Below are 12,858 nucleotides of genomic sequence, written 5' to 3' on the forward strand. Positions count from 1 at the left end.
TCTTAACCAAGCTTTATTTTTAAGTTTTCTAATTTCCCATAAGGTATCAGTAAACCATGGCTCTCGTTTTTTAAAAGTTTTAAAAGTACGCTTCTTTAATGGAGCATGTCTGTCGAAGAGGCTCGTAATAGATTCATTAAAAAATTTTACTTTACCAATCAAAGAATTAATATTATAAATTTGATTCCAATCTATACTGGCAGCATCACGGTTAAAAGCTTCCCAATTAAAATTACGGTAGCAACGATATTCCTTTACAACAGGTTTAGGCACATTACTGGTTAGTTCAATATCACAAGATGTTACATTATGATCAGAGAAACAAATATCTAATACTTCAACGTTTTTAATACACAAATCAGAGTTCGAAATAATTAAGTCAAGTAAAGATTCAGTATCAGCAGTCACTCTAGTAGGATCAGAGACGTATTGTTTACAGTCATAACTCAATAACAAATCATTGAGGAATACAGAATCAGGCCCGTTAGTTAGCATGTTAACATTAAAGTCTCCAATAAAGACAAAATTATTAATGTTATTTTCCATAAAGTACTGTATAGCATCAGCCAAAATACAAAGATTTGAATAATGAGAATCAGGAGGCTTATAAAAAACACCCACAGCACAGGTCCGATAACCTACTCTCAACTTTACAATTAAATATTCAATATCATAAACACCATCAGTTGGAATTGTTAATACCGAATATGATTTGAATTCCGAAGATTTTATGTAAAGCGCGACACCTCCACCTCTTGTGATACGATCGGATCTTATTAAATTATAATTCGGTATATTAAATACGTCGTCATCAATATCAGCTGAAAACCAAGTCTCACTGATTCCAACAATTAAAAATGAATTTTTTAGAATGAATGATTTTATATCATTAAATTTGTTTGAAACTGATCTGGCATTAAAATGGCAAATTCCACTAAACTGAACATTGCTTAATTCTAAGGATTGATCGTGAATATAATCATTACTGTTACCTTGTACACTAAAATCACATGAATTGTTCAGGGCCGTACTTGGTTTTCTCGGTCTAAAAAAGACATCTTGTCAACTGTAAAATACTTAATTTTCTTCTTCTGATTCTCAATTTTTTTTAAATAAGCAGGACAGTTACTATCATAGATAGAGTGATTAGAGTCAATGTCCAAATTAAACTTCAGTTTTATTTCCAAACAATTTAAGCACTGAGGAAGTCTACTTGAACAGCTTTCTAACTCATGGTCCGAAGCACCGCAATTCATGCATTTGTCTTGATACCTACAGTTGTCAGCCCGATGATCAAATACACCACATCTAAAGCAACGGGAGACGTTTACATACTCAAAAACTCTACACTTCGACCAATCAATAAATATGGCATTCTGATCGAGAATATTTCTAAATGTCACAGGATCGCACTCGATAATAGCCATGTATTTTGTCTTCATCTTCTTTACAACTTTAACATTTAGTTCACTATTATCGTGGAATATTGATACATTCTGTTTTCTTATCAAGTTACAAAATCACTTATTGCTGTAATCACTGTTATAAAGTTCAAAATTCTATATTCAATAGAATAATCACGGGGAACTAAAATCTCCTTCTGTAGTTTGAATTTTTTTGCGGATGCACTAAAACTACTTTCATCTGCCTCAGTTGTTTTTGGATTAAATACGTTTTTTTTTTAGATCGTGATAAGTGTACTTTTTCGGTTGCTCTTTGTTTTCTACTACACTTAAGTGGCATTTTAGTTAAGGTTTAAAGTCAATTTAATTGAATTAAAAACGCAAAACTGAGAACAGAAAGTTAAAACTGAACACACGACACACGACTGTACAACGTGGCAGAACTGTTTGTTTGAATTGTTGTGATGTTCACTTATTTCTTACAAGAAGACTCGATTTAGTCTTCCGGTATAAAATGAACCACTCTTAAGGTCATTTAATACTTAGGAAAACAAAGAAAGAAAAGAACAGCTTCTATTCTGTTTTTTACTCCGCCTACTTTCTAACCGTCCTTACAAATATACGTGTCTCGGAAAATACTTACCGGATCGATTTGAAATTTTCATGGGAATATAGTCAGATATATGTACATTCTGGAAATGTAAAAAAAATGAATTTTTCAAAATTCTAACTGCGTATAACCCCTTAATATCATATAGGAATAATTACATTCTACTGGCCTACTAATTTATTTTCTATATCAAAATTTTTTTAATTTTCTGTTAACAAATGATCCATAGCTTTTTCCCCTTGCTTACACAAAAAAATCCCATAAATCTTTCAACTACTTTACCACCATGAACATAGCTAAAAATTACTAATAACTGAGATAAGCATTTAACATCCGTCGTTTCATTTGGGTACTTGCCACGCGAAATATAGAGCATTTCTTATTACTGAAAATATCACTTCGGATGCTACTCCATTGATGCTCTTTATTAAATCATTTTGAATAGTTTTTGAAAGGCTGCTAAAAACTAGACTTATTTAAAAACACTAAATTTATTATCGTACCTTGAAAGTAAGTTTGCAAGCTTACGAAAATTGCCTTCATTAAAATTTAAATTATTAGGAAAAAAAACTTTTCTTGATTCCACATTTCGTGAGAATATTTTAAAACATAATAAAGTCGTGGACGAAAATAGACATTGTAAAGCACTTTATTGATATGATTATTTACTTATATACACAAGAACAAGATTTAAGGACAATAATGAATCAGATAATTCCATTAATGATGAATATGTATGCTAATTCGATCGCTCTTCTTTTTTTTTAAGGATTCATTAATATGTTTCTGATCTGAATATCCTTGATAGTTTCGAGGTGTTTTACTTTTTTCATTACATAGTAAGCAATTCTAGCAATATAATTTGGTTTTGGTTTCACTGCCTGTTAACCACTCATATTTATTGTACCAATTTTTACTAAAATGATCCGTTACTTCCATAATTGTTTTTACTTGTTAAATTTTTCATGTCAGGCGTAGGTTTTAATTTTGAAATAAATAATTTATCATCGAAAGTCAACGTAAAAAATTTTTTATTTAATAAAAAATTTAACAATACATTAACATCGCTACTCACCAATTTGTGAATTTCACTTGCCATTTTACTTTACTCCAAACTATTGGTGCGTAAGGCAATTTATGTATACTCGTATTATAATTTATTAAAAATCTTATTGAAATTCAAAAAATATATTAAATGAAACAAACGTTTTTTTTTATGTCACAGTTTCTTTATTATTTGAAGAAAAAATAAATATTGGATTTAAAAGTCCTAAAAGTTTACATCACGAAAATATTCGAATCTATAAAACATTGATTTCTCCGCAATCATTCTTAATTCAGTATAACAGCAACGAGTTAAAAAAAACTTAATAATTATAATTGTCATTATCACAGAATATTCAACATAGGACCGTAGATATTTATTTTTTAACTCGATTTTACACATTATTATAAAACGGTTTATTATTTCCTTTATTAAAATTTGTTTTCTGGAATACCTTTTCAGGGAAAAATTGTTCTAATGTTTAAAAATTCATTTAAAGAACAAAATTACAGCAAATAAATATACATGTGTACTTCCAATCGCTGGCGAAAAGCCTTAGTTGGCCTTAGCCGATACAGCAGTGGACGGGCATATGCTATTTATTCGAATAAAAAAATTAATAACATTAGTTATTTGATTTTTCAGTGAATTTATTTGAGTAAATTCTAAAAAGTACCTCCATTTCCACGAACACAGGTGTGACATCTTTTTAGTAACGAAAATTTAATTTGTTGGAAATTTATTGTTGCTTGAATCTGATGAAAAGCATTATTTATTAGGTATTTCTTGTGCTCAGAATGTCAAAGTTGGTATCACAGCATCCTATGTGATTTTAATCCGTATTTTATTCAAATATCAAAGTGTGTTTTCAGTTGGTTTTTTAAGTTTTACTCGAAAATGAGGCTTTTTTCGAAAAACAAGAGAGTAGTAATTTGTAGAAAACTGAAAAACGAATCCGAAAATACCATGATTATTACCGGAAAGCAGTGGAGTACTATTTTATTTAGAAAAATATGCATCTAAATTTTTGCACAATACGAAGGGGGACCCAGAAATAACCGAAATTTCATTGTAGAAAGCATTTACTTACTATTTTTTTCAAATACAACCTTAATCTCCTTCAAAGTACTCTCCATTAGCATTAATGCACTTGTCCAAATGTTCATTCCAGTGTTGGAAGCACCTTTTAAATTCGTCCTCTTTGATACCTGCTAGTACCTTCATGACATTGAGTTTTACGTGTTCGACATTGGCAAAACGCTTCCCTTTCAAGTCCCTTTTAATCCTGGGGAAGAGGAAAAAGTCCGAGGGTGCTAAATCTGGCGAACAGGACGTGTGGGTCGAGGTAGCTGTCTTCGTTGAGGCCAAAAACTGGCGAACACTGAGGGCCGTATGCGCGGGAGTGTTGACGTGATTCAGGAGCCACTCGCCAGAATTCCACAAAGCCGGACGTTTTCGCGCCAAAGCTCTGTGCAACCTTTTCATAACCTCCAAATAGAATTCTTGGTTTACTGTCTGGTTTTGAGGAACAAATTCTGAGTGTACGATCCCTTTGATGTCAAAAAAACAGATCAACATCGACTTCACATTCGATTTTACCTGACGAGTTTCTTTTGCATGAGATGAGCCAGTTGACTTCCATTGAGTTGACTGTTGTTTACTTTCTGGGTCGTACCCATAGCACCATGATTCGTCACCTGTGGTGAAAAAATTTGGATCGTCTTTGAATGCATCTTTCATTTCATGACAAGCTTGAACGCGACGATCCCTTTGATCTCCGGTGAGAAGTCTCGGCACGAACTTTGCTGCTAATCTTTGCATCCCCAAATCAACATTAAAAATTCGCTGAATTGAATTCCAGGAAAACCCGGATAAGTCCTCGAGTTGGTCGATTGTCCTACGTGTCCATTTTTCTCTTTCTAAACCACAAAAACCATTCGTACACTTGAGTTTCCAGCCATTTTTTCATGTCACGTCTGCATTGCACACATACACACAGAGCTGCCAGAGGAACCACACTAGTCACTGTCGGGTGACGCCGCTTAGCGGAATGACTCAGGAGAGGTCCCGCAACTGCCCTCTGGCGGCGCAACCTGGTACTATAAGTACACGGGGCGCAGCATTACAATTCCGGTTATTTTTGGGTCCCCCCTCGTATTTACATAAATACATGAGCCCCATTTCAAATTATTTCACTTACTAGTTTTTAAATCATTTTTAAAAAATTTAAAATATTTTTTTAAGTTTAACATTCTGTATCTTTTTAATGAGGCGTCCTAGATAAAAACTTTATATGAAAGACTTAAATTATTAAATTATTCACCAAATAATACAAGATTTCATTTTTGGTCGCCATTTGTGAATCACCCTGTATATTAAAGCTGTAGGTGGTTTTCGCTTCCAAAACAGCCTTGAAAATATGGCATTTCGCATACACTGACTGAATTAAATACGAAACATTAAATGAAGTTTGTCACGGTAAATTGAAAATAAAATGGCAGCGGTTGCCTTAAAAAAAAATGTTCTTTTCGTTCTAGCTATAATAACGATATCAGAAAATGAAATAGAGAATTGAAAAATGTGTCTAAAATCTGTCTATGTTATTTCAATCGTCTCTTAGTGGCACAACTTTTCTCTAATTCGGTTCACCCTGTACCTTTCACTGTTTGCGATATTCCCAGGATAGACATCTTTACCTCGGACACAGTATACAGGGTGATTCATTAACAATGGGAAAATTGAAAGCTGGAGATACTACACGTTAAATGGTGACATTGGCGCAAACATGCCTTATCTGAAAGCTGATAGTTTCGGAAATACAGGGTGTTGAAAGTTAAAATTTTAAATCTTTTTTTTTTGCAATTATTCTGAAAATATATAGGTTAGAAAACTTGTGAAACTATATTTTTTTAGGCAATGAATAAGATGCGTGTTGTAATTTCAGCATTGCTCGTAGAGGGCGCCACTTACGACCAATTGTACCGAAAATTTAGTTAATAACTTTTTACCCTGTACGTCTAACATGAAACGTGAATCAAAACCTGAAAGAGCAATCATTTTTCCATTAATTGTGTATTCTTGTTTCATTTTGGTATCTCGATTCGTTTTTGAGAAAAATCGATTTATTTTGATAATACGAGAAATTAAAAGCGAAACAAACCAAGTGTTTCTTCATGTTATTACAACAATTAACAATAATATAAATGAAATTCGTAATAATGATTTAAAGTCAGTGTTCGAAGAATCCACAACACACTGTACACAACGTTTTCTGAGATATCTTCGAGTTTGAAATAACATTGGGATTGTGTTTGACTTCGTTGGCAGCTATTTGTATTCTTTGCCACAACTCTTCACACGAACCAATAAATTCTTCCAAATAGAAAAGTGAAGAGGATTGAAGTCCGGACTTCTGGGTGGCCAAGTAAAAATGCTTCCACGGCTTGAAGAAGTTCCACTTTATTTAAGAAGAGACATGTGGTTTGTGTACGACAGAACTCCACCACATTTTTCTCGGCCAGTGCGTGCATATTTAGATGCAGTTTTTCCAAATCGCTGGATTGGCCATGTAAGCATTTTTGCTTGGCCATCCAGAAGTCCGGACTTCAATCCTCTTGATTTTTCNTTGCTGGTTATCACCAACCATGTTCTCGTTAAGTCGACATCTTCGGGGCGTCGGACTGCAAAACCTTCTCAAGAATTTTGTCGGACAATAAGATACTTTCATTTCAAATCTTATTACCAAACCCTCCCAGAAAAATCAGCTTGCTGGTTGTCACCAACCATAATGTCACCAAATCGACATATTTGGGGTGGGGGACAAACTCAAAATACCAACATTTTTGTCAGACAAATTTTTTGGGGGGTTTTAAAAAAATGTATCTTTCATTTAAACTTAAAAAAAGTGCTGGTCATAACATTCCATGTTTATGCCAGATTGACATGTTTTCCTGAAAATCACGGGAAAACTTATCACTGTTGAATTTTCCTCGTAGTCAAATCTTGGAAGACTCGTCAAACTTAAGCTGCACGCAAAGTTACAGGTAATCATTTTTTTCTTTGTACGTGGGCTCGTGGACTAAAATGTATTGTGGAGTTCAGTTACAGCATCCTAAGGAGTAATAGTATTAAACAGATGATGTAATAATTAAATTGAAAATTAATCTATGTGAAACCAAACTTAAGAGCACATACCTTTTTGAAATTTATATTTTACGTAGTACAGATAGATCAGGACAAATGAAAATTTGTACTTTTAAGAGAGAAGTCAACAATTTTGATTTTTTTTCAGTATGTTTAACTATAGAGATAATTTCCACTATTATCTAATTACACTTTTAAGCTCTAAAAACTTGTGTGATGCTTTTAGCGTTTTCATCAAAATTGGGTTACGAAGAGCACATCCCCGGCCAGACAAGGGACTGGAACGAGGAGTTACAAACCACAAGGGAGCTACCGAGAAAAACCTTACCGGAACGTTTATTACGTGAAAGGGCTATTTTCAAAGTCCACAGTGATTTTGTAGCTGCTGCGACAAGAGGCGCTATGGCTGTGATAGACGGCAATGTTATGGCTATAAATCCTGGAGAGGAGGCTAAGATGCAGATGTTCATTTGGAATAATATTTTCTTCTCCCTTGGTTTTGATGTTCGCGATCACTACAAGGAACTGGGAGGCGATGCTGCGGCTTTTGTCGCCCCGGTAAGTAGTCAAACCGTGTGGTTTTTGACGTAATAGATATGTATTTGCAAATGTAAAATGTAAAGTCGCCAAAAAAAAAAAACGGGTTTGTAATTGTTTTTGTAAATATATAACATCTGTTGCCGATTGTTTGTAATGGACAAAATTTTGAAGACTTAAAAAATTTTCAAAAGTTACATAAATGCGCAATACTGCTATTGAAATAAGTCATACACTGCATCCAAGATAAAGATGTCCATCATGAAGACAATGAAAATTATACAGGGTGTCTCAAATTGAAAATAAAAAAATGGCTCAGGGTACTATTAAAATGAAACAGGTTTATTTTTTAATTTTTGAAATATTTTGAGAACACTGAAAATTTAAGTTTTCTATTTATTTTTTTCTGATGTTTCACATCTAGAGCAAAAAAGCTTCTATACAACAACTTTTATGCTTTTTCTTATGTAAATGTCAGATTTTAACGTCCAATGTTTTACCAGCATTTTTTAAATTAATTTTAACTACTTCATTTAAAAAAGATAAGTAAAATTTAACCAGCTTGATCAAAAAGTAATGAGAATTGTTCATTTTCTCAAACAGTATTTAATTAATCTTCAATTTTTATCCCACTCCCTTTCAAAGTAGTCCCCCTGTTGTCGGTGGCGGCTCGTGGTTTTTTGAGATGGGTGGGCAAAATATTTTTTCTCATGTAACTTAAGGGGTTATACGCAGTTGCAAGGCCAAAAAAAAACCGTTTTTTTATTAATTTTTTCTGAAAAGGTATTTTATTTTACAAAAACAAAAAGTATTGGTACATTTAGTGGCAACATCTAAGTTTATAATGGCACTAATGATTTGTAAGAATATTGATTTGGTGTGCTCCTGCAGACGATCTCCTGAAGGTCCTCTAAAAAAAGGTGTTCGGCGGTCACCACGATTTCTCCGGTTTAGTTCATCTGAAATCAAAAAACCGAAAAGATTCTTTTAGTGGATAGATAAAGCTAGGTATTGATCGAAGGAATAATCAAAATTTTGATTTTTGACAAAATGGTGGCTTCGTAAAAAAAAATTCAAATTTTCAAGCAAAATTGACACTTAAAATTGTTTAAAAAAATAGAAATAATTTTCCAAAATCTTATTCCTTTGATTAATACCCGGGGAATATATTTGACAAGGTTGTGTTAAAATTTCAGACCGATCGGTTGAGCCGTTTTTTAGAAATCTTGATCACCAATTTGGAAAACATAGTTTTGAGAAAAACGCATTCAAAGTTTTGGTTATAACATTTTTTTTTTTTAACTTACATGGAGTCATCTATTCCAGGGCTGTAAGATGGACCCTCTGTAGCATCTTTTTCTTCAGCACAAGCTTTTTTGAAAAGTTTCTTGGTGGCTACTTTCATACAAGAGTGAATATTTTCAATAATCAAATCATAGGTATTTTGCATCAAGCAAGTTGGCATATCCATCAATCCACAGAATTTAGCTGCACCTTTCAATCCTATTCCAAGAATTCTCATCACAAATATAAATCGTCTGTTTATCTCATAAGAATGCTTGATAAAAGGACTGGAGTTTATGGCACGAGCCTCACACTTATCACACGGCAAAACGATTTTAAAACCAAGACCTCGTTGTGAAGCTATTTCAAATTTTATTCTTTAATAATAATAATAATAATACATTTATTGCAAAAAAGAAGTATAAACAACATTTTTACAAAAGGAAGGTGTATCAACAAAGTTGATTTACAACACCTCCTGTGTCAAAGAGAACAGATTAAAAACAAACAAATACAATAAATAAGCAATAAAAAAAGGACAAGAATGAATACAAAACACTATTGGATATAGTTAAAACCTACATACATCAAAAAGTACCAAGTCAGAAAAAAGTATATTATTTTTTAACATATGTTTAACGGTTGTCACTGACAAATTGTGATACTGGAGGGGTAAATTATTAATAACATAAGAAGCTAAATACGAAAATGAATTTTTAAATTTTTCAGTTTTATGTGAAGGAATACACGCTTTGCTACTCAGTGATCTCAAATTTTTATTATGTGTTTCAGATCTCCATTTTATTTTATCACATAAATATGTAGGTTTGTTATTTTTTAAAATATTGAGTATAAAACTGGCAAAATGAATAAGTCTCCTCTCAGACATGCTCAACAAATTGAAGGAACGTAAATATGGAGTTATGTGACTAAACTGGGGTACATTCGCAATGAAACGGACGCAACAATTCTGTATTTTTTGCAAACGGTGTTTATTTTCTTGAGAAAGGCAGGGGCCATATATAACATCAGCATAATTCAAATGAGATAAGACTAAAGATTCAGTAAGTAAAATTTTGGTCTGAGGATTTAGATACTTTTTAAAGCATTGCAACTGTTTTAATGATAGAAAAGCTTTCTTACAGATAACGGTTACATGATTCGAAAAAGTCAACGATGAATCAAAAGTCAGGCCAAGATTTTTAACAACATTGACTGCAGGAATATTTTCATTGTTAATTAAAACGGGAAAGTTATCCAGACCTCGCAATTGAGTTGATGTTCCAAATAGAATGTTTTGACTTTTATTAGCATTAACTAACAAAGTATTTTTTATGGTCCAGTCATGAATTAATTGTAAGTCATTATTAATAACTGCTGTGGCAATATTTAAATTAGAAGGCTTAAAACTATAAAGGAGTTGTAGATCGTCAGCGTACATATTTAGTTTACAATTCAAAGGAATTCTCGACAAATCTGCAGTAAACATGTTAAATAAAAGTGGTCCTAATATCGATCCCTGAGGAACACCAGAACCAACTGATCTATAAGGTGATGTTAGTATCGAGGAACCTGTATTTAATCTAGTATATTGTTCTCTACCGTGTAAGTAATTACAAAACCAGCACAATATATTGCTAGAAATACCATAATAATAAAGTTTAGCAATAAGGCAATTGATGTCAATTGAGTCAAATGCTTTAGTCATATCAAGTAAAGTTAGAGACGAAATCAGAGAATTGTCGATAGCTGTCAAAATATCATCAGTTACATTAGCCAATAAAGTTGAAGAACTAATTCCCTTCTGAAATCCTGATTGATTTATAGGAATTATTGAATTTTTAAAACAATATTTAAACAATTGATCAAAAATAACAGATTCAGCAATCTTAAGAGGAACAGAGAGCATACTAATTGGACGCAGATCTTTCAACTGTTTTGGATTTTTCTTTTTTGGTAATGGTCTAACACAAGCAACTTTCCATTGTTCCGGTAACTGACCAATCTCGAATGAAAAGTTTATTATGTGTGTAAGTGGAGCCGACACCCATTTAACCGACAACTGAAGCATTTTGCCAGAAATACCATCTGAACCAATTGTATGAGATTTTTGTTTCATAATAAGATCTTGAACTTTATTAATATCTGAAGGTGTGTATGTAAAATGTAAATTGTTCTTATATTTAGAATTATAAAGGTAAGAGATGTAATCTTGGTTAACATTTAAATTAGGTGTAGAGTCAATGAAGTAATTATTAATGAGAGTAGCATTGCAGATCTCGTCAGGAAGATTTTCATTTAGTCTATCACTTACAGCGCCCCACGATTTTAATTTTGACCATAGCTGTTTTAAGTCATTTTTAATGCTATTTATATTGTAGGCATAGAAAGCAGCACGTTCTCGCTTTACAGCAATACCGTAGTAATTACGAATGTCACAAAAAAATTTTTTATGTGCAGCATTTCTACTTTTTTTGAATCTTAACCAAGCTTTATTTTTAAGTTTTCTAATTTCCCATAAGGTATCAGTAAACCATGGCTCTCGTTTTTTAAAAGTTTTAAAAGTACGCTTCTTAAATGGAACATGTCTGTCGAAGAGGCTCGTAATAGATTCATTAAAAAATTTTACTTTACCAATCAAAGAATTAATATTATAAATTTGATTCCAATCTATACTGGCAGCATCGCGGTTAAAAGCTTCCCAATTAAAATTACGGTAGCAACGATATTCCTTTACAACAGGTTTAGGCACATTACTGGTTAGTTCAATATCACAAGATGTTACATTATGATCAGAGAAACAAATATCTAATACTTCAACGTTTTTAATACACAAATCAGAGTTCGAAATAATTAAGTCAAGTAAAGATTCAGTATCAGCAGTCACTCTAGTAGGATCAGAGACGTATTGTTTACAGTCATAACTCAATAACAAATCATTGAGGAATACAGAATCAGGCCCGTTAGTTAGCATGTTAACATTAAAGTCTCCAATAAAGACAAAATTATTAATGTTATTTTCCATAAAGTACTGTATAGCATCAGCCAAAATACAAAGATTTGAATAATGAGAATCAGGAGGCTTATAAAAAACACCCACAGCACAGGTCCGATAACCTACTCTCAACTTTACAATTAAATATTCAATATCATAAACACCATCAGTTGGAATTGTTAATACCGAATATGATTTGAATTCCGAAGATTTTATGTAAAGCGCGACACCTCCACCTCTTGTGATACGATCGGATCTTATTAAATTATAATTCGGTATATTAAATACGTCGTCATCAATATCAGCTGAAAACCAAGTCTCACTGATTCCAACAATTAAAAATGAATTTTTTAGAATGAATGATTTTATATCATTAAATTTGTTTGAAACTGATCTGGCATTAAAATGGCAAATTCCACTAAACTGAACATTGCTTAATTCTAAGGATTGATCGTGAATATAATCATTACTGTTACCTTGTACACTAAAATCACATGAATTGTTCAGGGCCGTACTTGGTTTTCTCGGTCTAAAAAAGACATCTTGTCAACTGTAAAATACTTAATTTTCTTCTTCTGATTCTCAATTTTTTTTAAATAAGCAGGACAGTTACTATCATAGATAGAGTGATTAGAGTCAATGTCCAAATTAAACTTCAGTTTTATTTCCAAACAATTTAAGCACTGAGGAAGTCTACTTGAACAGCTTTCTAACTCATGGTCCGAAGCACCGCAATTCATGCATTTGCCTTGATACCTACAGTTGTCAGCCCGATGATCAAATACACCACATCTAAAGCAACGGGAGACGTTTACATACTCAAAAACTCTACACTTCGACC

The 12,858-nt window shown here is 32.6% G+C and overlaps 1 protein-coding gene across 3 annotated transcripts in view; it reads left to right on the top strand.

The window, feature by feature from the left end:
- The window catches only part of LOC108917944 (clustered mitochondria protein homolog), a 53,868-nt gene that overhangs the window by 16,545 nt on the left and 24,465 nt on the right, over positions 1–12,858 (top strand). For all 3 annotated transcript variants that reach the window (XM_018724759.2, XM_018724760.2, XM_018724761.2), the window contains exon 7: positions 7,428–7,759. In XM_018724759.2, coding sequence (XP_018580275.1) covers positions 7,428–7,759 — 332 coding nt within the window. The remainder of the gene's footprint in view (positions 1–7,427; positions 7,760–12,858) is intronic.

Source organism: Anoplophora glabripennis, unplaced genomic scaffold (genome assembly GCF_000390285.2).
Source record: "Anoplophora glabripennis isolate ALB-LARVAE unplaced genomic scaffold, Agla_2.0 scaffold66, whole genome shotgun sequence".
NCBI lineage: Eukaryota > Metazoa > Arthropoda > Insecta > Coleoptera > Cerambycidae > Anoplophora > Anoplophora glabripennis.